General features: G+C 45.8%; 2 protein-coding genes across 10 annotated transcripts in view; one reads left to right on the forward strand and one right to left on the reverse strand.

Moving 5' to 3' along the window:
• CAMTA1 (calmodulin binding transcription activator 1) overlaps positions 1-8513 on the reverse strand; it is a 248112-nt gene extending 239599 nt beyond the window's left edge. For 7 of the 8 annotated variants that reach the window (XR_011730433.1, XR_011730434.1, XM_071767412.1 and 4 more), the window contains exons 1-2: positions 8425-8513; positions 4520-4613 (exon numbers count right to left, since the gene is read on the reverse strand). Coding sequence is in view for 6 of the 8 variants with exons in the window: in XM_071767412.1 (XP_071623513.1) it covers positions 4520-4586 (67 nt within the window). In the remaining 2 variants the exon portion in view is untranslated. Of the gene's footprint in view, positions 1-4519; positions 4614-4801; positions 4864-8424 lie in introns of those variants that run through there. The other variant, XM_071767411.1, reaches the window with a different exon arrangement.
• Positions 8514-8545: 32 nt separating this feature from the next.
• DNAJC11 (DnaJ heat shock protein family (Hsp40) member C11) lies at positions 8546-23059 on the forward strand. 2 transcript variants are annotated; one of them, XM_071767428.1, is made up of 16 exons: positions 8546-8701; positions 10844-10973; positions 12358-12431; positions 13567-13668; positions 16365-16493; positions 17140-17262; positions 17946-18019; positions 18128-18317; positions 18728-18813; positions 19260-19376; positions 20313-20468; positions 20717-20786; positions 20915-20972; positions 21646-21788; positions 22231-22360; positions 22800-23059. In XM_071767428.1, exons 1-16 carry the CDS (start codon positions 8630-8632, stop codon positions 22823-22825), a joined length of 1680 nt encoding a protein of 559 aa, XP_071623529.1. In that variant the 5' UTR covers positions 8546-8629; the 3' UTR covers positions 22826-23059. The 2 variants fall into 2 exon arrangements, with proteins under 2 accessions (XP_071623529.1, XP_071623530.1); XM_071767429.1 differs by lacking the exon at positions 12358-12431 and having other exon boundaries at positions 8625-8701.
• The last annotated feature ends 760 nt before the right edge of the window (positions 23060-23819 follow it).

The following is a 23819-nucleotide window of genomic DNA, read 5'->3' on the forward strand; positions in this document are numbered from 1 at the left end:
GTCTATGAACATTTTAAAATGTGCTCCCAATGATTGCAGCTTTGCAGCTCTCTTCATGCTGAGAAGACCTTGCTGTCCAGCACTGAGAAACACAACAGCACCTCCCAAGGGCTAGATACCTACTGCCAACTCACCTATAGTAACCACAAAACGTAGCTTAAAATAACTTCCACTCACTCCTTAGAGTGGGAGACACACACAAAATTAGCAAGCACTCCTAAGGAATCATGCATAAAATTATTTCTTTTCAGCTGGTAAGAGAACTATTAATATAGGAATTCTCTTTTATGCTTGCATGATGTCTTTCAACTTCCATCTCTGAATAAACAGTAAAACCTGTGACAGTGTTGCACAATGTCAATTTTTATAACACCTCTTCCTGCTTAAAAAAATAAAATATCATTTTCACAATATTAAAACTAGAAGATAATCCTCCCATAAGATTAACAAATTATCAAAATCAACTAGAAGTGTAAAAAGTAAACAGATCTTAGCTGCAGAAGCTATCACAGGATCCAGGGAAGTGGGCAGCCACCTGGATGACAAACCTGAGGAACACATTTCAGAGATGGATCAGCCTGCCTATAAATTTAAGTGCTGACCAGGAACATAAGCTATTTATTTCTTGTGTATTCAGCACTAAGCCCTTACAGCTAAGGTGAAAGTCTGGAGGATGAAATTACATCCCTACCTCGAGCACCCATCACAATCCAAACAATTTATGTTTTGCCTGAATGATACAAAAAGGTGACAGGAATGGGATCAAGTCACTCCAGTGTTCTGGGACACAATCATGCCAGCAGAGACTTAGAGCTGCACAGACTAACCCCAAAGTTTTGGGTGTAAAATCTGAAAGGCTTGCTTTTAATGGCTTATCATTGCCTGTAATTCTGGAATTCCAGAAGTAAAGTATTTCCCACCTCATCTGGCTATTTGTTTGCTCAGAAAACACTTCTCTCTTGCACCATTTAAGTCCCAAAGGGCTTCTGTGAATGTCTCACAATTACTGAATGATTGATATTGAAATGCAATTATGGGTCCATGAAATACTCAAGGCTTCATCAAATATTTCAAAGGTGGAGGAACTCTGACTGCATCTTCTCTAACTGCCTTGCCTCTGACACTGAGGGCAAGATCTTCAGACACAAGGACTAAGAAATTTTGTCTGCCAATCCACTTACAGAAAAGGAAAAATACAGAGTCTTTAAGATCAAAGTATATCAGTGAGTGATTCACCTCCCTTTCTTGAACACTTGCAAGACACAGGCTAAACAAGAACATCAGATGAGGTGCTCTGAAAAGCTCCATCTGCATTTGAGTAGGAGAATTTGCATCAGGTGGTGAGGCAACACAACCCTGACCAACTGGATGCCACTCTCTCAGATGATCACCCCCCTTTTCCAGCTCCAGAGCTCTGTCTGTCAGATGGTGTCACCTGGGTGACTAACAGCACACCAGCTCCCACTGCTGCCACTGCTCACAGACTCCAGCAAGCTAAGCATCAGCAGGACAGCAAAACAGAACATATTACCCAGTGCTCCCCTGAAGCTGAAAACCTGAATGCTGACAAGACTCAAGGGAAAAAAAAAAAAATAAAAAGCAACCACCAGCTAGTCTAGTAGGCCACTGTCTGTCTGCAGGGTCACAGAAAATACCACGTGCTGGATGAAACAAGAAACAGTGAGGAGCTGGCAACGTCCAAAGCACAACGCCCACAGGAGTGATTATGCTGATGCCAAATCTGGTCCTATCTGAGCTTTCCAGCCACTGCTGAGCAGAGAGCACGTGCCCAATGCTGGAGCTGGCAGAGGTGATGCTGAGCACAGCTCGTGGCCACCTTAAAGCAACAGCACCAGGCACCCTCCCTGAGCCAATGCCCGGTGGCACCAGTAATGAAATAACACACATACAGTGCTCTTTGCCAAAACCAGCAAACACCAAACAACTGCCTGGTTGTGCTGCTGAATTCCCAGGGAGCTGAAGCCCAGCACCATTCCATGGCCCAGCACCATTCCATGGCCCAGCACCATTCCAGCACCGTGCTGGCTGAGCTCCGGGGCCCCAAACAGCGACCGGAGGAAGAGGGAACATCCTGGAGGAACAGGGAACACATCCTGGAGGAACAGAGCCAGAAATCCTGGCTCTGGGGAACTGGCACAACCACCAGGACACAGCTCCCTGCCAACACTGACTGCACTCCAATTTTAGCAGACTTACAGCTTTCCAAACTGACAGTGAAGAACTTTGAAACTCCAAGAGTGAAACTGATTTACATCCAGGTTTATGGAAAGAGCTGAACACACCAACAGCCTTAACATACACATGCAGGAAAAGAATGGAAAAACTACCATACCTCCCAAAGTATGGACTGACAACGACAAAAATTTACTAATTACTATTTTAAGTATGCCTGAATTCTGGTGTTATTAAAACCTATATAATAATATATTTTAACTACACAATAGCATCTGCAAGTTAGCACCATTAAAAAAAAAAAACCAATCTATTTCATGTGATATTATTATAACACTTCAAACATGGTTACATTTCCCAGACAACACAGGACAAACTACTACTTCTTCACCAAAAGAGTTGAATTTGGTTCTGTTCCTTCTCTATGGAATCATGTGGCCTGAACATAACAAGGATTTTAGGACATGCTGTAGTAGCTCCTGTATCCCAGCAACAATGGGAAAGTATTTTACTAAATAGAAACAAAACTGTCAAACTGAACCCAAAAAATATTCTCATTAGCATAGAAGTCATTGACTTCTTAAGAGAACTACTCTACAGGAGATAAGCTGGAGGCTGCTTTTAGACAAAGAAGAGCTAACAGGGAATAGGGGTTCCCAGCTTTCAGCCACTAATACTGCATGAAATCCAAAGGGCTGTCCATGGAAAATGGTGTCTGTAAAGAATTCCTGTATGTTTCTATCTTTAAAGTGTAAAAAAAGTTGCCTTTCTGGCAAACTCCACGTGCTCTGAGGACAGCTTCTGACAGATGAAAAAGCTCCTGTCCCCATGATAAGCTCCTCACACACTTGGCTGGCACTGAGGGCACTGGTTCAAGTGGTTCTGCTGCAGCAATCACACATTAGTGGAAGACAGAGCCAAGGGTCAGCACAAAGCCAAAGACTCCCTTCCTGGGCACCTGGTGTGCACACAGAGTAGCTGGATCCTTCAGATTTCCTAGCACTACGAAGCTGCCAGAAGAAAGAATTTCTGACACTGGCAAAGCTGTACTAATGGTTTCAGGAAAGGCTGTGGTGTCAGCACATTTAAAAACTTTAACCCTGCCCTGCACAATGCTCTGTCTGCCCAACCACACCTTGATTTAGAAAGTTTTAAGCATGCAAAATTTACAACTGGCACCAACACCTAAACTATAGGAAATTCCTCTCTGTTGTTTTAAAGATGACACTTCCTGCAGAGCAGAACTATTATTTACACACATCAACCATTCACACCTCCTTCTGCTTCTCATACTGTCCAGATCTGCTTGCCACAGAAATGCCCTTCTGTCCCATACCCTGCTACCAGAGAGATACCCTGCTACCAGAGAGAGCTGAGAGGCAGGGGGCAAACACACAGCTAATTGCTACAAACCTGGAACCTTTTCAAGGAAAACATTTGCTTTTGACTTTCGGGGGATTAAAACTGGTCTTCCATAAACAAGCATGAAAATATCCCAAGAAGAGCTACATTACTAATGAAGATTTTCTTGCTTCTTGCCAGTTGCTTCAGCCCCTTCTGCTGCCACTGGAGGAGTGTGACAAAGGCCTTTCAACTGCATGGCTCTCTGCAGGTGTGATTAAATCTGCCTCTCACTTCCCAAAGGCCCCAAGTGGACTATCATGCCTCAGTTACAGAGATAATTTATCAGAACGAAAGAGCCAATAAGAAGTGATTCCTCTGGGCATCTCAACAGCATTAACACAAAATGCAGTAAAAAGCATGAGAATAGCAGAAAGCAATTCAGTCCTTGCAGAGCCAACTTGGTTGCAAATGCATTCCAAACACTTTAACCACGTGTACCTGCCCAGGTTTAAGTCAGAAGCAGGCACAGGCAGTGGCTGCACAGAGCTGTCACCTGGGGAGAGTGGCAGTGGCTGCAAATTAAATGCTTGAGTTCATCTCTTATTTCTTTTTTTTGTTCTCATCAGAAAACATGGCAGCAGACACCCTGGCATGATTGCCAGACTAATTGGGCAGTGTGAGCTGCAGGTTGGGATGAGGCAGCTGCTGGACCCCCCAAGGTGTGTGCATGCAAGGAGAGATGGGAAGGTGGGAGTCTCACAGGGGTTCAGCAACAGAAAGGTGCAGCTCTGGGGGAGAGGGAAGCACAGGAAGAACAGGTCAGGAGTGAGGGGTGTCACTGGGACTTCATGCAGAATGGAGGAGGAGGGAACTCAGACAACTCAGCTATGGTGTGAGGGGGTGTGCCACATGCCTTATGAGGCAAGGTACCACTTGAAGTCCCCCAGGCTCCAAAATGCACTCAATTATCTGTTCCTTTTACCTTTTTGTTCTACCCAGCATTTCTTCAAGAGCACTGTCATCTCTGGCTTTGGCATCCTACTCATCATCTATGAATTCATGTTGCCGATTCCTCCCTGAAAGGAAAAATCCCATTGTCAGTCATTTGCCACACAGAGGAAAGGACAAATTTGACAGTATTTCTGCCACTGTTCAAGTTCAGAGACCATTGCTCCCTGAGCAGGCAGTGCTGCAAGCTGTGCTCTCTGCTACAGTGTCATTCAGCCAAAAAGTCAATCAGCCCGTGTTGACTCTAGAAACTTACCCTGAATTTTACTTTACTGAAAAGCTGTCATTATCTCAGACCTGCCTGGAAAGAAAGAGCAGGGCAATGACTCACCCAAGTAAAAAAATCCCCACCAACAATACAAGAGACTTGTGCCACGCAAATATCTTTATTTTATTTTAAAATATCCTGACAGTGCTAACCTATATGAAAAAGAAGCAATACACCACTGTGACAGTGGGCTTCATGCTAGGGAAGCCTTCGTTTCATATCACATGAGCCAAATTAAAAATAAAGCTAAACACAAGTGTACAAAGTGGAGACAAAAAAAAAAATAAAAATCAATTTTCTCAAAGAGATAACATGAGGGACTCCCAGAGGGGCTGGCAAATTCTGGAAGAGAGAAAGAGATTATATTTTATGGGAAGAGATTCAATAACCATTCTTTTCCCATAAAGCTAGTGATGGAGGATTGTCACTGCTCCATAGACACACTGTGCACATTTCAGGACAACAGTAACAGAAAATCAATAGCATCTTTTATACGTGAAAAGACATTATCTCTATGGACTCCTACTACTAACAAATGGGACCAAAGAAGACCTTTGCTAAAATTCAGTAGTCAGCATTAATCTGGCTGATAAGAGAGGGGCAAGTATGCTGGTCTAGATCCTTGGATTTTTTTTTTCATTTTTTTTTTTTTTTTTTTTTTTTAAAGAAATAACTCTGCTCAGAGCTTCACCCTCCACTGAAGCCAAAGAGCCCCCAGATGACTGTACATTAAAAATCTAACAATGTTGAAGCCCCACCAGCACACATTTCCTCTCGGGCTGCTGGCTGTAACCATTAGGAGGTAGGAGCTTTATCAGGTCGTAATTTGACAGCTTTGACAAGCTTGGCTGAATTTATGGCACTTTCTAGTTTTTCCCTCCGTTGAGCTGAGATGGAACTAAAGTTAATATTAGCAAAAACACTTTGGGGGGAAGGGGGGGGGCAATTTTCCAGCGATGACTCTGTGATTCCAGTCACCAGGAAAACCTCCTCACAGCCCCCCTGCCACTCCCTGCAGAGTGGGGAAGGTGGTTCCCCACCCAGCACACCAACTTAGATGGAAGATTTGGGAACTGGAAGGAATCTCTGACTCTAGAGCAGCAGAAATGTTCTGGAACACCTCTGCACCTTGTAGAGGAGTCACTAGAACCCAGAGAAGCACAAGCACAGATGTTTACCCTGGCTTAAAAAAAAAAAACCCAACCTTTGAGCTCCAAACACAGCTTTAAACTCCCCTCCTGAGTGTGACCTCTTTTAAACAGGGCACATTGTCTCTTTCCTGTCCAAAAAACCAAGTAGAGATGAGAGATTCTTTATTTATGGACAATATGGTCCACTCTAAGAAGGAACCCAACCAACTACATCTGAGGTGAAGAGGTACCAGTACATCATGACCTCTGGAAAACACCAGAGCTGTACCAGGACACCAGTAAGGACATCCAGTTTACAAGAGGAGCAGACTCCACACACTGGAGAAGCCACAGTGCCAGCTAAACCCAGGATATGATTCCTGGGATGTGCTCTCCCCATCATAAAGATCATGTCCCACACAGTGTGAGGCAAGAGCAGCACTGCACCCTGAACCAAAATTTGGGCAGCCAATAAAGCAGAGACACACACTACTCTTTTTTTCTCTCCTGTTGTTTTTCTGCCCAAATTGCTTTTTTTTTTTTTTTTGCCACAGATGTAACGTTTCCCCTGTTATAATTTAGGGTTTTAAAGAGCCATCTCTGCACACTTAGAAAGCACGGTTCATATTTAGCTCCCTGAAGTAGTATTTCTCTCTTCCTATATTTCCCTGCCAAGATGTGACATCTGTGGACTCTTCCCAAAAAAAATTCCCCTGAATCATCTGTGATGCATGTGAAACAGCGGCCAGAGCTGGCAGGGAGCAGCTGTGTCTTTTAGGAAAGTGTTAAATCAATCTGGTGAGGGGAAGGATTCCCAGTAACTGCCACTAACATCCCCAAGGATCACACACAACCCCCAAATCACATTAGGAAAAGAGCACAACTACGACAGGACCAAAATCCATGGGAAACCACGTTGCCACGGCAACTGACATGCTCAGAACTCCAGTCTTCTTTGCCTTTTTTGCACAGAGCCAAGGACTCTGAAAATGTGTGGGAAAAACGAGTCTAGCAGGTGGGTTAATTCAGGAACAGCACATGCCAGGTGATTCCCTATAAAACAGACCCCTTTCTACATGGTTTCTCAGAACATGGGCCTCTGTGGACCTCTTGTTCCAAGCACTGTCTGCGAGCTGAGAGGAACTTCTAGAACACATCAATACTTAATTGTTAACTACCCGTGGAACTGGGGGGGAAAAAAAAATCATTAAACACTAAAACATCCCGGGTTTTGAACGAAAGTTGCACGATGATAAAATCCCAAACCCATTAGCTGAGCTCTGGACTGGGAAAACACAGTTTCAGTTTAACACTAGGCCAGACTGCTGTTCACAAGCTGTCTCTGAGGTCAGCAGCACTCTGCCCTCACTCCTGCATCCCCTCCACAAACATCAGAGCCTGTCACTGGCAGCATCCAACCACGCACAGGACAGGTCCCATTTGCCTTATCACAGCAATAATCCCAACAACTACCCAGCCTGTCTGCCAGCTTTCTAAGGAGGCACAGGTTTTAAGCACAAACCAGGAAGCTTCTCTGCTAAAAGCTGTCTGCTGCCCACAGTTTTGGGGCATTTCCTTCCCTGAAGATATTTCAAAAGAGCCTGGATGTGGCACTCAGTGCCATGGGCTGGGAACCACGGGGGGAGTGGAGCAAGAGTTGGACTTGATGAGCTCTGAGGTCCCTTCCAACCCAGCCAATTCCATGATTCTATGATTTCTCTACCGGGGAAGCCTTGGCGAGTGCCCTCTCCTGGCTCACCCACCGCACGCAGCCCGCACCCCGGGCAGGTTCCCCGCTCCGCAGTGAGATGCCGAGGCCGTGCTACCGACCCAGGGAAACTGCTTTAGGTTCTGGCGACAAAAGAGAACCAGTTTTGGGCACGGTTTGCTCCCTGTGCTGTGCCAGCGGGTTTAACACTTCCCTCGCTTCAGTGCCAGCCCGAGGCGCTCGGTGCTGCGGCGGGACGGGCTGCAGCGACCCGCGGGGAACCTCCCGGAGTTACGCGTGAAATAAAAACACTTTGGCACGCAAAACAGTTTGGAAATCCTCTTGCCACCCAAGGCAACGGGCTGCAGGGCAGCGTGCGCACCGGTCCCGTCAGAACCGCGGGGCAGGGACAGCCCCTGGGGCCCGGACCCAGGAGACCTCGCGGCCTCCGCGCTGCCCCGGAGGGGGCTGGGGCCGGACCGGCGGAGGGGCCTGGGTAAGGCGGGCGGGGCCTCGCTCTCCGCCTCTTCCCCGGGGACGGAGCGGACAAAGCCCCCGATACCCGCGGCTCCGGGGGCCGCCCTCGAGCCGCCGCTCGGCCCCCGCCAGGCCGAGGCGAGGGCACGGAGCGACCGCGACGGGGGAGACGCCTCAGGGGACCGGGCCACCGCCTCGGGGACGGAGCTATCCCACCTATCCCGCGCGGCTCCCTGGGACGCGGCGGCCCGGGTCAGAGCGGGCCGGACCGGGCCGGACCGGGGCAGAGCACTCACCGCGCCGTCCCGCGCCCGCCGCCCGCCGCCGCTCTGGGCGGGGCCTCCTCCGCGCCTGCGCATCCCCCCGGCCCCGCCCCGCGCGCACCTGAGCGCATGCGCAGAATCGAGGTCCTCCGGTCCGCTAGGGGGCGCGGCAGCGAGCGGCGCCGCTCCTCCGTCCCCTTCTCTCGGAGGCGGCGGCGCGGGGTGAGAGGTCGGGAAGATGGCGGCGGCCTTGGGGGAGGAGGTGCCGGACAACGAGGACTACTACGCGCTGCTCAACGTGCGGCGGGAGGTGGGCCCCGAGGAGCTGGCGGCAGCGGGGATGGGTGGACCGTAACCCCGGGGCCCGCACGGACGGGTCGGTCCCGGTGGCGGAAGCGGGGCTGGGGCAGGAGGTGCCCGGGAGCGGGGCCTCAGGTGCCCCCCCGGGTGTGGGGGCAGCGGGTGAGGCGGGCGCTGGGTGCGGGGAATCCTCGGTGGGTTCGGCTGGGATCCTGCCGGGGTGTATGGGTGCATCACGGTGGGGGGGTGGGCTCAGCCGGCGCTGTGTGGGCTCTCCTGGCGTCTGCGAAGCAGAAACGGGGTTTGGGCAAAATGTCTCTGCTGGAAATGAGGGCAGTCCGCAGGTTAATTGTCGGGGTTTTGGTACACCGAAACTGTTCGGTACGTCGAGAGATGTAGCTTTATTTTTCATGGTAATAATTAGGCACATCACCAAAGATATGAATCTATAGGCTGTGCTGTAGCTCGGGTCCTCAAATGCAGTAATATACACGTACTCTGTATGTTTTTCTTCTCTCTATATATATATATTTAAGAACAGGCTTCGCTATTGAAGCCCATCAGCCCAGGTGGTGACATTTGGAGCTGAAGAAGGTTTTTACCAAACTGCTGCTGCTGCCTGTACCAGGAGTTCAAGACTTGGAAGCAATTTAGTCTGATAGCTTCGAAAAAAAAAAAAAAAAATGTGTTTGGAATTCATGCCCCTTCCTGTGGCAGCCTCTTGTACCTCAGCTGTGGAAGCCTTTCCCAAATCGGGTGTAGGGGTTAAAAGAATGAGGTGGGAACCACAGGAGGATGGGATCTGCTTGGGAGATTAACAGCAAAGGCTTAATCGTTAACTCAGTTGGGCTTTCAGCTCAGAAACCTCGGGTTTGGTGCAGCAGGGAGCTGAGGGAGTCGTTCCAGCTGGGACCTGGAGTTGCTTTGTTAATTACCCTTTGGTAATTGCATCCAGTAGCTCTATCCTGTGCAGCAGTGGAATGCAGAGAATTCACATTTCTGTCTCCTGAGCCAGCTTGGGGGGACGTGACAGCTGAACTGAACTGATGGTTAATTAACCACTGCACTCTGCAGCCCTGCCAAGGAGAGCAACCCTGCTTCTGTGTACAGACATTTTTTCTCTTTTTTTTTATAGATTTCAAGCCACGTGGTGGCACCTTTGAGATGTTAAATGAAGCTGTTTAAACTCCAAGCAGGGTGATGGGCCACCTTTTAGTTTTTGTGTGGAATTTTGGTAATAAAAACGTAACTTACATATGATTATTACTGACTTGTGTGATACACTGCAGCTTGACATGATGTCAGTGTTTCTTTAGTGGTTTCTAAGAGGCTATTGCTCAGGAAATATTGAACCAGTGGCCCCAGCTGCTCAGTGGTGATGGAAGGCCCAATCTAACATTTTATTGAACGTGGCATTTATGAAAAACGAAAACTGCTCGTTCCTATTACATAATCAATACCACATTAAACCATTTATCATTAATTCAATTAAAGAATGCCATTTTAGAACTACATGTTCCCCCTGCCTTCTCAGTTGGATTTGAATTTGATGTCTGGGAAAGCACAGGGTTGTAAAAAGAGCTCATCTGTAGCTACCTGGGCTGCCCAGGGACCAGCAGACTTGGCAGCTCCCCTTCTGCTCCATCATTTAGAAGCATGAACATGAAATGCTACAAATGTGCAGGGAAAACCAAACGTTTACACTGAGCTGTCCTCAAAAGGGAACAGATTTCTGGTCTGCAAAATGAGTGCATTTGATGAAAACCCAGACTCTGGCTGCTCGGGAGCTCTGTGAAGCTGCTCTGCCTTTTGGGGAGGTTCTGGTTGATTTTCACTTCTGAATAGATGGCTCCAGGGAGCAGACAGTGGCTGCAGGGGAAGGTACCAGGGCTCTCCAAGATAATAAAGCTGTGAGGTTGTCTCCTGAGAGGTGGCACTGGAAAAAGGGGGGGTTTAATCCCAAGGCTGTGCCCATGGAGAGGCCTCGTGCTGTCTGGAATTCCAGAGGTACAGAGGAGGCTTCTGGTGTTTGTGCAAGTGAAAGCTCTGCAGTGTAACAGCTGTCAGGCTTCTCTTTCAGGGCTGATCTTGAGAATGGGCTTTTTTTGAAGAGCACTTCTTGTACTTTAACTGATTCCCACTGTTTTCCCAGGCCTCTCAGGAGGAGCTGAAGGCTGCGTACCGCCGGCTCTGCATGCTCTACCACCCCGACAAGCACAGAGACCCAGAGCTCAAAACACAAGCTGAGAGGCTCTTTAACCTTGTTCACCAAGCTTATGAAGGTCAGTGGAAGCCTGAAGTTTGCAGAAAGTGTTTTCAGGGCTGTGTCTTCTTGCTTTTTGAAGCAGATAGATGTTACTGTAAGGTCATCATTAGTTCTTAGCAACGCTCTGGTTCCTGCTTGTGTCCTGTAAATTAGAGGAGCAATGCAGTATAAATCCAGCAATGAATGGGATGTGGAAACTGTCTTCTTTTTCTGCATGTTGTAAATAATCTTTTCACCACTTCCCTTACTTCTGGAAAGACTCTCCCATCAGAGACTGAAAAGCTTCAGACATAAAGACAGTTTCATGTTCTATTTCTGAACTGATGCATCCTGAATTTCTGTTCTCTGTCACCTGTCTCCATTGTTTTTCAGCAAGATCTTCCATATTCTAGGACTGAGATAAGGGAAATGGATTCACAGCAGTTGGATTTTTCTCATAAAAGATCCCAAAGCTCTTTTAAAAAATTCCTGAAGCCTGGTGTGACCATAGGTAGCACACGGGGTAACTGAGGCACAAGGAAGTCACTCATTAGATGTAGATTGTGGCATTTTGAGAAGAGGCACCTGGAATGCAAGTGGATGAGAAGCTGGTAGGACTGATAGGAAAAAAAATAATGTTTTTACTCTCATGTTTTCTGAAAGATAAGCATTTGCTTCTTCCAGTTGGACTCAAACATGGGTGGAGTGTTTTACATTGTCCCTCATGAGGATGTATGGAAGGTTTTGCTGGGGAGAAGAGTGAAGCTCTTACACTGATGTGGGGAATTAAAACTCAGGATGCTTCAGTACTTTGGTTTTAATGTTGTTGCAGGTCTGATTTTAGAGTCAGCTTCCCCTTTGAGTTCCCTGGCTCTGTGTTGGATCTGTAAATGTGAACTGGTGCTCATTTAGTACCAAATGTGAGTGTAATGTTTTACAAGCAAAAATTCTGACATCTTGAAAATAAGCCACCCCACCTTCTGCCTGTTTTCTCCCCCTCCTCTTCAATCTCTTAATATCACACAACAGAAGATTTATTTTATCAGAATTTATAAAAAACAGTATCCACCTGTGCCATTTGGCAAGCCCAATAATCAAGTAGTTGAGATCAAAGCTCAATTACTAACATAAGCCTCTCTTTGCCTTAAAATCCAGCTCCCTGGCTTAAGTTCTTTTTCACTTTTTGAATTTAGAAGAAAAAAAAAATCTGATGAATCTGTTGGGGGTAGAAGTCAGTGTGTCCTGTTAATACCACATCTGAAAAGGTTGAAGGGAGTAAATACATCAATTGGATGCAGCTGTAGAGCAAAATGTTTCCAGGATCTGTGCTTGAATTCCAAGTAACACCAGTGTGTTGGTCTGAAATTGGAGGAGAAGACCACAAACTGAGTTCTCTCCTCTCTTCTGATTTTAACTTGCAGTGCTTAGTGATCCACAGACCAGAGCCATCTATGACATATATGGGAGGAGAGGACTGGAAATGGAAGGATGGGAGGTGAGAGAAATTTAGCATCTTGTGGCCAGTGGAATTGGCCAAACTCACCTTTATTTGACATTCCTGTTTTGTTGAGCTGTACTGACACCTTGATGGTAATGGTAATAAAATGCCTGTTTGTTTGAAGGCAGCTTTGTTTAGTTATTTCTGTCTCTTTCTCTCTCTGGAAACACCACGATGGATTTTCAAAGAATACTTCATTTTTTCACTTGACAAGAGAACAATAAATCTGACATTCAGCATTCCCTAATAGGATATTACAGAACCAGGCAACATCTTTGTCTGAGACAAATGCATCATTATTGTCCATCTTTTTCAGCTGAAACTTTTTTTTTTTTCCCAGCATCAGATATCCTCTAAGTTTGAAATTACTTTTTCTTTCTGTGCTTTTTAGGGGTGGGGTTTTAGTTGATTTGGGTTTTATGATCTCTGGAAGAGAATTTGTCCATTCCTGCCTCTTCTGTTGTTAAATCCCCTTGCTGGCCTCTGTCTGTTTTGGTTGATTGTGCTGCACTGCTTGCTGCAGAATCTTGTGTTGTGTCAGGTCAGCACCAAGGTCAAGCTCAGAGTTGGGAGCAAAAAATGTGGAGCAGTGGCAATGTGTAACAGACATTTTTGAGCTGTTTATGGCAGACTTATTTTGAAAATCCAACCCCAGTGCTCTTTCTCTCCACACCTAGAGCCATTCCAGTTTAAAGCCCTCGTTCCCTGAGCTGTGGGAGAGAGAGATGTGAATCTTCATAGCCTGAAATCACAAAACTCTCACTTCATCCGTTTACCTCAGGCCAGAAGCTTTCAGTTGTTTCCATTTCTGTGTCTACACCTAGTAGAGAAGTTAAGGGATTGCTGTTGATGATGGCTGTGCTGCAGTATCTAGTTCTGCCCTGGTTTTGGCAAGGGAACTGAGATAAAAAGAACATTTTCCCTTCTCTCAGAAGTGTGAGGTTTTCTCTGACATCTGCTCTGACCTGGGTGTTTGCTTCCTAACTCTGAAATTTGTGCAGAGGGCCTTACAGCAGCAGCAGCAGGGACAATGTGTTAAAGTGTGCTGGGTCAGTGAACCTCAGTCCCATCAGCAGTCCCCCTGAACATCCTCTTCCTGGTAATCTTTTGGGATTTCTTTCTTTTTGAGCAGGTTGTGGAAAGGAAGAGAACTCCAGCTGAAATCAGGGAAGAATTCGAGCGCTTGCAGAGGGAGAGGGAAGAGCGAAGGCTGCAGCAACGCACTAACCCAAAGGTAAACAAAGACTTCATCCTAGCCTCAAGAGGGAATCCATGAATTATTATGGGATATCCAAGGTCTGATAAGGCTTGATAAGGGGCTGTAGTAAATAGCTTCTTAGGTATCTACATCTATGACATCTTATCTGGGCGCCTCGCCGTGGCTGTGAGCAATAAAAAGCAGAGCTGGAGCATGAGCCTCAGCCTCTGGATCCTGGGATAAAATCAGCCATCTGGGTGTTTACAGCAATTGCTGATTGGCAGCCTTTAGAAGTGTCTCTCCAGGCAGTGTTTCTGTGGAATTAGGTAGCACAGCTGTGATCATTTCATACATGAACACAAGTTATTTTAAAATTTCCAACATTTTGTCAGTTCTATAAAATGGTTCCAGCAAAATAAAGCATTTTAACCAGAACTGTGGAGCAATAACCAGATGTAGGCAATTTGGCAGGTTTTGAATTGAGTCTATTATTTGCTTTTAGAGCTTTGTTTTTGCTTTCAAAGATGTGCAGAAGGGTTGAAAAGTTCATTACTTGATTTGAGAAGAATGGCTTCCTGTTAGGAGACATTAAATCCCATTATTTTCCTGCTGTGGAAGGTCAACATCTAAGAACTGCAGGTCCCTCAGGGCTTAGTCTTGTACAGCTTCCATATGTCACCTTCCAGAAGGTAAATCTCTTAGAGGAAAGGCAAGGAGAGGGAATACTCTTCTCTGGCACACCTCTGAATTCCACCAGGAAAGTCTGTCCTGTATTGGCAGGATGGCAAATAAAGAGGATTTTAAAAGATGACACCGGATAACAACTGTGGTGCTTCTGTCCCCAGTGTCTGCCCTGCTGAGCCTCTGTGCCTGTGTGTACCCCCAGCTTTGGAGCTGAGCTTTGCAGCTTTTTCCCTGCTGCTCTTTTTTGGGGGGGCTTTTCTTTTCCAAGGGTGTGAGCAGGTGGCTGGTGGGGAGCTGCGAGCAGCAGCCGTTCCCCCTCGATTATCCGGTAGCAGAGGGGGTGCTGTTGTTCTCTGGGGATATTTTTAACTTGACCATCTGCTGCTTTTCCTGTGCTTGCACCTGAGCCAGTTTCCTTGCCAGGATCTATAGACCCCTGAGGGTGACTTCACCTGCTTGGAGGGAGGTAAAATGTCTGCACGGAGTCCACCGCCCACTTCAGCTGAGCCAAAGATCTGCTGAGGAGCTGGGTAGGGAGGGGAGGACACTCCTTTCCTCTGAATGGGTCTTGTGTATTTCTGTGGATAGGTTCAGGTGTTTACCTATTTTTTCACTGGGAGGGGTATTTGTTTTGGAATTCATAGGTGTGAAAAAAGAAATCATAAGATTTTGAGCACGAGCGAAAGAAAAGATCGTTCCAAAGGAAATGAAGACCATCAGGGAAAAATGGGAATAGTTCTAAATAGTTCTCTCTGTTAAAATTTATGCTCACCTGTACTGACATACATTTGGTGGCCACTCCAGAGTGCATTTGCTGGGATTTCATTGAGTGGAGTTGGCACTTTCTGTTTCTCTTGGCTGTTCAACTCTGTGTCTTTCCAGAGGGCTGAAGCAGCAGCACAGGGCTGGCAGATTTTCCTTGCTTTGCTCTTATTTTGGCCTGGTTTCAAGGAACAGCACAGCATAGGAGAAGGATGAAACTGAAGAAGCTGTAGTGTCTGGAGAGCAGAGCCCCTGAAGGTGACTTTGCAGAGGGTTCCTGAAAAGTAGCCCCTGCATAAGGGGCAGGAGCTCATAATTTGTGCTGCTGCTGCCAACAGAATGATGACAGCCACTGCTTTGCAATTTGCCAGCCTGCCAGGAGACATTTGTAAACAGCTGGGGCACAGCCCCTGCCCCAGAGCTCCCCTGGAAATAATCACTCCTTCCTGTGTTAAAAACCCAATTTTTCCTGTGGAAGAAATCAAATAATAACCTGGAGAAAAGGTTGGGAATCTCAATATCAATTAATAGTGGGGAGCCAAACCAGAGAGAAGTTTTGGGTCCTGTCAAACTCTGATTCTTCCTTTATTTGTTGTTCAATAATTAGTTGGAGTGAAGTGAGAAAGGCAAAATGCAGCAGGTAGCTATACTGTTTAGCTGTGGCCTGGCTATTTTTTTGTTAGAATAAGTTTTTCTGTGGTCTGAGAAAGGAAATATTTACCACTTGCTAAATATGTTTCGTTTTTGTCAAGCTTTTCTTCTGATTACAAGGTATAAACTAGGAAAACAAAGGTCTTGACTAATGAGATCAGCTGCAAGTGAAAGATTCAGTTCAAAACTAAAGTGTTTCATATAACTTAAAAGAGGAAAGTGTTTAGAGGAATTTTGGCCAAGTTCCACTGGAAAAAAAAAATACAAAATATATAATTTCAACTTGAAAATACTGACTGAGCTGATTCAGTTGTGGGAGAAGAAGAAACCTGCTGTGTAGAAGTGTTCTACCTATTTCTGTAATGTGCCACAACAGAAGAATTACCTATTAGGATTACAAGTTGTGTTCCTGCTGGAAAGCTGCCTTTTATCCAATTTATTTTTATTTATGTTGATGTTTCAGAATATTGTAGCAATCTGTTTTTGTATGTGTAAGAAATTCATTTTAGAGTGGAAGAGTTATTACAAAACAAGGAAAAAAACTGCAAAGAAACGTGATCCTATACAAGAATGCTTCCACCCATATATTGGATGTCTGGTAATGCTGAGCACTTGTTTGTCTTGTCATTCCTTAGGGAACAATTAGTGTTGGAATTGATGCCACTGACCTGTTTGATCGTTATGATGAAGAATATGAAGATGTTCCTGGGAGCAGCTTTCCCCAGATTGAGATAAACAAAATGCACATATCCCAGTCCATCGAGGTATGGGGGAGCAGGGCCTGGGGGCAAAGCAGCAGGAACTGAGCCACTGCTCAGGGGGCTCTCACCTGTGATTTGTGGAAGGACTCAAATGCACAGCCTGGGTGGGAGGAGGAGGAAGAGGAGGAAGCTCAGTGCCAGCAGCCTGAGTGTTGCCAGTGCTGTTTCCCACGAGCAGGGAGGCTCAGTCAGGATTGTGAACAGGAATCCCCGTGAACAGGGAAGGGATTTCCCCCTTGCTGTGCAGGATTTAGTGTGTGTGGAAACAAATGGCACATGGTTCTGAGGATGTGGTAAGGAAGAGAAAGGGGAGTGTTTCCTAGAGCTGAAGAAGTTCAGTCTGCTAATGGGATTAGAAGGGTTTGCAGCTGAGGATGAGGACTTCATCCTGGTGTACTACATGTGTCACAATGTCTGGTGCTGTAAGAATTATCCCAGTTTTTGCCATACTTGATCTTTGACTAGAAAATTTACAGCAAGTGTGGCTGTGTCTGGTTCAAACATCTGGGTGCAGTGGATGACAAGGAATTAATTAGACCATTACCTGTCTCTCTGTGCTAAGTCTCAGCTGATAATTATATCCTTGCAGAACATGCATTAAATGTGTGAATCAGGATTTGTAATTGCTAACAATGTATTAATTTTTCAGGCACCACTGACTGCCACAGACACAGCAATACTTTCTGGTAACCTTTCCACCCAAAATGGGAATGGAGGTGGATCAATTAATCTTGCTCTGAGACGAGTGACATCTGCCAAGGGATGGGGAGAGGTAAGAGTGCTAGCTGGTATATGCATTTTTATATCCAGTCTGTTTCAGGCTGCTTGCAATAGTTACCTGGTGTTTATTTTCTTTAGGGAACTTAAGCTCTATTCCATCTCTTATTTTCTACATTCTGTAGACATCCTTATGGCATCACTGCTGTGGCTGGCAGGTGGCTGCTTTTTGCACTTTTCCCTTTTTCACAGCAACTCCTGCTAATGTTTTTCCTCAGTTTATGAGAAATGGGAGATTTCCTCTCACTTGGGAATTCATAGACTGGAAGCATTTCATTTCCAGCAGGATTTTGTACCATTGGTAATACCAGAGGTTGTGTGTATTGTCATGAAAAAAACTTTAAAAAAAAAAAAACCAACCCACATGTAATGGACTTACTTGGGAGATGTAGTAAGGACTGCTTTCATCATGAAAGTGTTGAATGTCTGTGATGTAAATGATGATGTAAATGATTTTTTTTAAGAAAGGAGGTGCAAGGCTATGGCATAAATATAAACCTTTCTGCAGTGTTCTGTGGGGTACAACAGCCTTCAAGAATAGTGTTGATGTTATTAGCTGCTCCTACAGATGTCTCATTAAGGCTGCATAAGCAATTTCAGTTCCAGTAAAGTGCTAGGATATTTGTGAAGTACTTTGTCACTATTCTTCTGATAATTTGGCATTGTGCTTTTAAACAGTTGGAGTTTGGAGCAGGAGACCTCCAGGGACCTCTCTTTGGTCTGAAGATATTCCGTAATCTCACCCCAAGATGGTAAATATTAGAAAAACAGTCTAATTTCTCCCGGGAAAGCAGGAATTGGAGGCCACCTGGGAATCCTGTGGTTTTTATCACTGATGAGGCTTTTCTTTTTTCCCCCAGTTTCATCACTACAAACTGTGCCCTGCAGTTCTCCTCCCGGGGGATCCGCCCGGGTCTCACCACCGTCCTGGCCCGGAACCTGGACAAGAACACCATGGGCTACCTGCAGTGGCGCTGGGGCATCCAGTCAGCCATGAACACCAGTATTGTCCGGGACACCAAAACCAGCCACTTCACTGTGGCCTTACAGGTGAGTCCTGTCTGCTCTGGTGCCACCCCAAGGGACAGACCTACCTCAGCTTCTCTGTGCCTGCAGGATTGTGGCTTGGTGAAAGGAGGAGTGGGTCCTGTCTCATACAGACACCTAGCGCTGGTAACCAGCATAACCAGTGTTAACCAGCTAACCCAGCACTTTGTGCCCAGTATTGTCAAAGCTAATGGCATTTTAAATGGCAATCTAATGGCAATCTAAAGATTTGGGCTGTAGATACAGATATGGTTACAGATTAGGGTCAGGATGCATGGTGCAAGCTGTGATAAGCAAGGGACAAAAGTTGCTGTGTTTTCTGTGCCGTTTAAAGGGTAAGGAAGGAAATTTTGGGGAATATTCAGTGGTGGCCAAAGGTTTGTTTTCATGCATTTGTGCCTCTTGTATTTCAGCTGGGAATCCCCCACTCTTTCATGATGGTCAGTTATCAGCATAAGTTTCAGGATGAAGATCAGACACGAGTGAAAGGTTCTCTCAAGTAAGTGTGCAAGAGGAAATTCATATTGCTCAAGGCCTGAAGAATCTGCTCTCCCCTGGTGATGTTGGGCTCCAGATTCCACATAAATCAAATGCTTCCTGTGGTCCTTGGGAATCTGCTTTTCATTAACTAAATCTGGTAAATGCTGAAGTGAATGTCTTGGAGGCTTAGCTCAGTGCTGCTTCAGACAAGTGGATCTTAAAATACCTGTGTGTGATGTCTCTGTATCATCACCAGTAAGAAAGTCAGAAGTTCTTGCAGTAAGATTACTGCTTGACCAGCTGAAAAGGCCAATCACACCTCGTAGGGACACTGAATTTTCCAGTGGCCATCATTTTCTGCACACAGATGTATTTCCATGTTTTACTTCTTGGGGAATTACAGGTCTTAGTAAAGAGAAAGAAAAATATTCTCTGTCTGACCAGTTCTTGGTTCTGTCTTTCTAGGGCAGGTTTCTTTGGGACCATAGTGGAGTATGGAGCAGAAAGGAAGATCTCCAGGCACAGCATTTTAGGAGCCACTGTCAGTGTTGGTGTTCCCCAAGGAGTTTCCCTGAAAATCAAGTCAGTTCAAGATGACAACTGTAGACTGTAGAGGCTGCCCATAACCTGCATATTTCTATTCCCAATATTCAGGTGGGAAGGTCCCAGTCTCAGGGCAATACAGACACACTGATACATCACTGGGAAAGGTTGCAGCTCCTTCACCTCCAGTACAAGTGGTGTCCATTGGTGTCCCTGTATGCTCTGAGCCAGGGCCATATCAAAATATTCTGTGCATCCAAATATTCTGAAAATGCAGCTTAAATTAAGGTTTGAAGCATTATAAGTAGATGGAAGAATTTTAAAAATATTAATGGAAATGGATTAATTGCATTCTATTTTTGTAACACTGTACATAAGTATAGACTTGAACTAGGGAATTACTGTTTACTGACACTATTAGTAAGTCAATTACTATTAGTAAGATGCAGCTCACCAAGGGGGACAGAACCTTTTCTGGGTTCTTGTTCTGCCGTGCACTTTTAACTGGTGCCAGCAGAGGGCGAACCAGGGCGCTGTGACGCCGGGAAGATCTCAGCCCCAAGAAAACTAATTCTAAATTTAATTTTATAATCGTCAGAAAAATACTACTGTACTCCTTCCCCGAAGGCACATGCTGGTGTTGTGAACAAAGACCTTTATCAGCATTTTCTTTTGTTGATGGTGTTACCCATTTTCCTAGTGAAATTAGAGAACAAACAAATTCTCCTCAGATTAAAAAAGCACTTTAAAATGGCCAGGCACCATCACAAAAGATAAATAAACATAAAATTCAGGCTCGTGGGGGTGTCAACTGTCTGTCTTACCCTTGTCTTGTTTCAGTTTATCAGTTTTTCATATTTTGAGCTCGTTGTTCATCAACTGTTTAGCAGGAGACACTGCTGCTAAGTGTGCTTAACCAAGTCCATGAAATTCTTCTTTTCCTCTTACCTGTCACTCCTTCAATTTTTGTTGCAGGTTGAATAGGGCTAGCCAGACCTACTTCTTCCCTGTCCACCTCACAGATCAGCTGCTTCCCAGTGCTGTATTCTATGCCACTGTGGGACCTCTAGTTATCTACTTTGCCATGCACAGGCTCATCATCAAACCCTACCTCAGGGCACAAAAGGAGAGGTGAGCTCACCAGGCTGGAAAGTCCCACCTCAGTGCTGGTGGTGCCAAGGCTGGGTTATCCAGCTGAGGCACTGTGGTTCCCTACATCATCTGGAAGCCTACAAAATTATCTTGGAAGGTGGGGAAGAACCTTAAAAATGAGCTGATTTGTGTGAGGTGGTGGGTCATTGGTGGTTGGGGTGGGTAAGAAGACTCTGTGGCTGAATCCCATCCCCTGTGTAGACCTGATGTTGACTTCCTTATGCCAGAGAGCTGGAGAAGCAAAGGGAGAGTACAGCCAGTGACATCCTCCAGAAGAAGCAGGAGGCTGAAGCTGCAGTAAGTCTTTCCTGTTACTAATCCCCCTTGGTTAAGGGAAGGTGGTTGCACTCTGGGCTTTTCTCCTCTGGATGCTGTGTCTGACACTGGTTTGTTTTTGGTTTTTTTTTTGCCCCCTGTGCTGCCAGGTCCGGTTAATGCAGGAGTCTGTCCGGAGGATAATTGAAGCAGAGGAAGCCAGAATGGGTAAAGATTACCACACCTTTTACTCATTCCATAGATGTGGGGAGAGGAAGGAACCACTCAGAGGCTGAGTGGTTGAGGGGGAGAAATGCAAGGTGTCATTTGTTCATTTACACCCCTAACGAAGCACAGCATAATTGCTGTTGTGCAGGGCAGTGGGGAAGTTCCATTATGCTTCTGGTTCCTGAGATGAGTAGGGATCCACTGAATATCACCTTGGGACATGGTGTGTGGTGATCAGCAGGCTGAAGACAACAGTCTGGATTCACCTCTTCACAGAAGAGAAGGGTGTGTATTAAAAAGAGCAAAAGTTACAGTCTGAAGTTTTTTTGCTGCTCTCTACTTTACACAGTTTACTCCTGGATCATAGGGGAAATCAGAAATCTGATGTTTGTTTGCAGTTTCCAAGAGACAGTTCCAAAGTGGACTGACATCCACTCCAACTGTAACATGCAGGATGGCACTGAAGTTCCTGTCATTCTGTCTTAGTGTTGAATTTTTCCAACAAACCTCTGGGTAGAAATATTCTCCTGTCTTGAGAAGCGTGGGCTCAGGCAGAGAAAATTTAAATGTCCTTGAAAGCAAGAGAAAATGCTGGGATGGTCTTTTCATCAATGTCTGCCAAGCTGTCAGTGGGAAGCCTTTCATCATGTCTGTGATTTCATGTGAAATGCAGGTTTGATTGTAGTGAACGCCTGGTATGGAAAATTTGTTAATGACAACAGCAGGAAGAATGAGAAGGTGAAAGTAATAGATGTGACTGTGCCCCTGCAGTGCTTGGTGAAGGACTCTAAACTCATCCTTACAGAGGCATCCAAGGTACGTGGCTGTTCTGTCAAAGCCCAAACTCAAAGGCTCAAATGTGTGACTCAGAATTTCAGTTGAACCCTGCACTCTCCTGCCAGGGGGTTTCTCCAGTGAGCCTGAGGATGGTGACTCCATCCATTTACATACACTCTGGTGAACCTCCAGGAGCTTCTCTTCAGCATTTCTGTGCCAGAGACACCATGTCCTGTCACTGACAGTGTGGGACAGGGTGTGTTACAGACTGGGGCTGTACACCAGAAACTTCCCACTCTACCTGAGTCACTCTTTCCTGCATTTAGAACTTGCTGCTGTGGAGGTGATTCCTTAGCATCTTGTCTCACCTCATTGGCAACAAAACTCCTCTTTTTTTAGACACATTTTTCTGGCAGTAATAAATGTTTTTGCTCAGTGTGAAAGCACGTTCCCTGATGCAGAGTCTGTCCTTTGGTTCAAGGCTGGGCTGCCAGGTTTCTACGACCCCTGTGTGGGTGAGGAGAAGAGTTTGAAAGTGCTTTATCAGTTCCGAGGAGTTCTGCACCAAGTGATGTCAGCTGATAATGAGGCCCTTAGGATACCAAAGCAATGTAAGTAGCAAGGACCACCCTGTGAAGGAGCCAGGGGAGGATTGCTTCAGCTCTGTGGCAAAGGTCTCAAGTTGTGCCAGGGGAGGTTTAGGTTGGACATTAGAAAGAATTTCTTTACTGAGAGGGTGATCAGCCATTGGAATGGGCTGCCCAGGGAAGGGGTGGATTCTCCATCCCTGGTGATATTTAAAAAGAGTCTGGATGTGGCACTCAGTGCCATGGGCTGGGAACCACGGGGGGAGTGGAGCAAGGGTTGGACTTGATGATCTCTGAGGTCCCTTCCAACCCAGCCAATTCTGTGATTCCATGAAAGCACATGGAGGAGTACATGAACCGTGTGTCAGGAGCAGTGTAAATGTTCCTGTCTGTCCCTGGTGCTAAGTTCAAGCTAGAATGTGTCCTGTCCAGCAGAATTGATCCATTTCTTGTTCTCCTCCAGCTCACAGAATTGATGCAGATGGCTAACCTGGTGAGAGTGTGAGCATCTGTCACGGAACCTGGCTCAAGAGAAACTGCAAAACCTTCCCCTGGACGCTACGAGTCTGAACAGAGACACTTTATTTTTATTATCCATAGAGCAGGTGGTGTCCTACCAGTCATGTTAGGAGACAAAATGAGAGAACCTGCTCCCACAGGTGGCTCCAAGGCAATACTTCTCTCAGTTGTGGCTCAGTAACCAATAAAGCAACGTGACTCTGACTGCGCAGTGCTTTCTGCTGAGGTTCTGCGGGCGGGCACCCAGCACCACCCACCCCTCACCAGCTGAGTCCTTCCTGGCACCATTTGGCCACAGCCTGGTGGTGTGGTCTCATATATTATCATCTTGCACTGAGCAGGGAAGAAGATTTATTCTCATTTCTCCACATGTTTCCTGGGGTAGGTAGAATACCTTTATTATTTTTTTTTTTTTTTGCTCCTGAGGGAAGTTCTGTTCTCTCGACACCTCCTGGAAGGCCTCTGTGTAAATCCTTTTGTTGGAAACAGCATAGAGATTTTTTTTTGTGTCTCAAATCTGTATTTGAAAGGTACTTGTCAAGAACAAGTATGTTTGAAATTAAGTTTTTGCCTTTTGGAGTAACATGGACCTCCTCAGCATTAATCCATCCAGCTGCTCATTTCAAACACTGCTATTTCAGACAAGGACATGGGGTGTAATACTCTTATTAATTTTTCTGCCACTTAGAACCATGTGCTAGGAAGGTTTTCAAGAAGAGGAAAGCAATCAGTTTCATTTGATTTTGATGCTGCAGCTATCACTCCCCATCTCATTTAATTATAGGAAAATGGAATGTAGTTCATACAAGTAAACCAGACCAAAGTGAGGAAAGATGCCAAATGGGTAAAGAGCCAAAAATACAAAATTAAGCTGCCCTCTCTAAAAAGCATGAGTTATGACATTAGTGTATTTGATAATCCTGCACAGGAGCCCCTTCTGCAATAGTTAAAGCATGAGCTCCAC

Source organism: Heliangelus exortis, chromosome 23, assembly GCF_036169615.1.
Source record: "Heliangelus exortis chromosome 23, bHelExo1.hap1, whole genome shotgun sequence".
Taxonomy (NCBI): Eukaryota; Metazoa; Chordata; class Aves; order Apodiformes; family Trochilidae; genus Heliangelus; species Heliangelus exortis.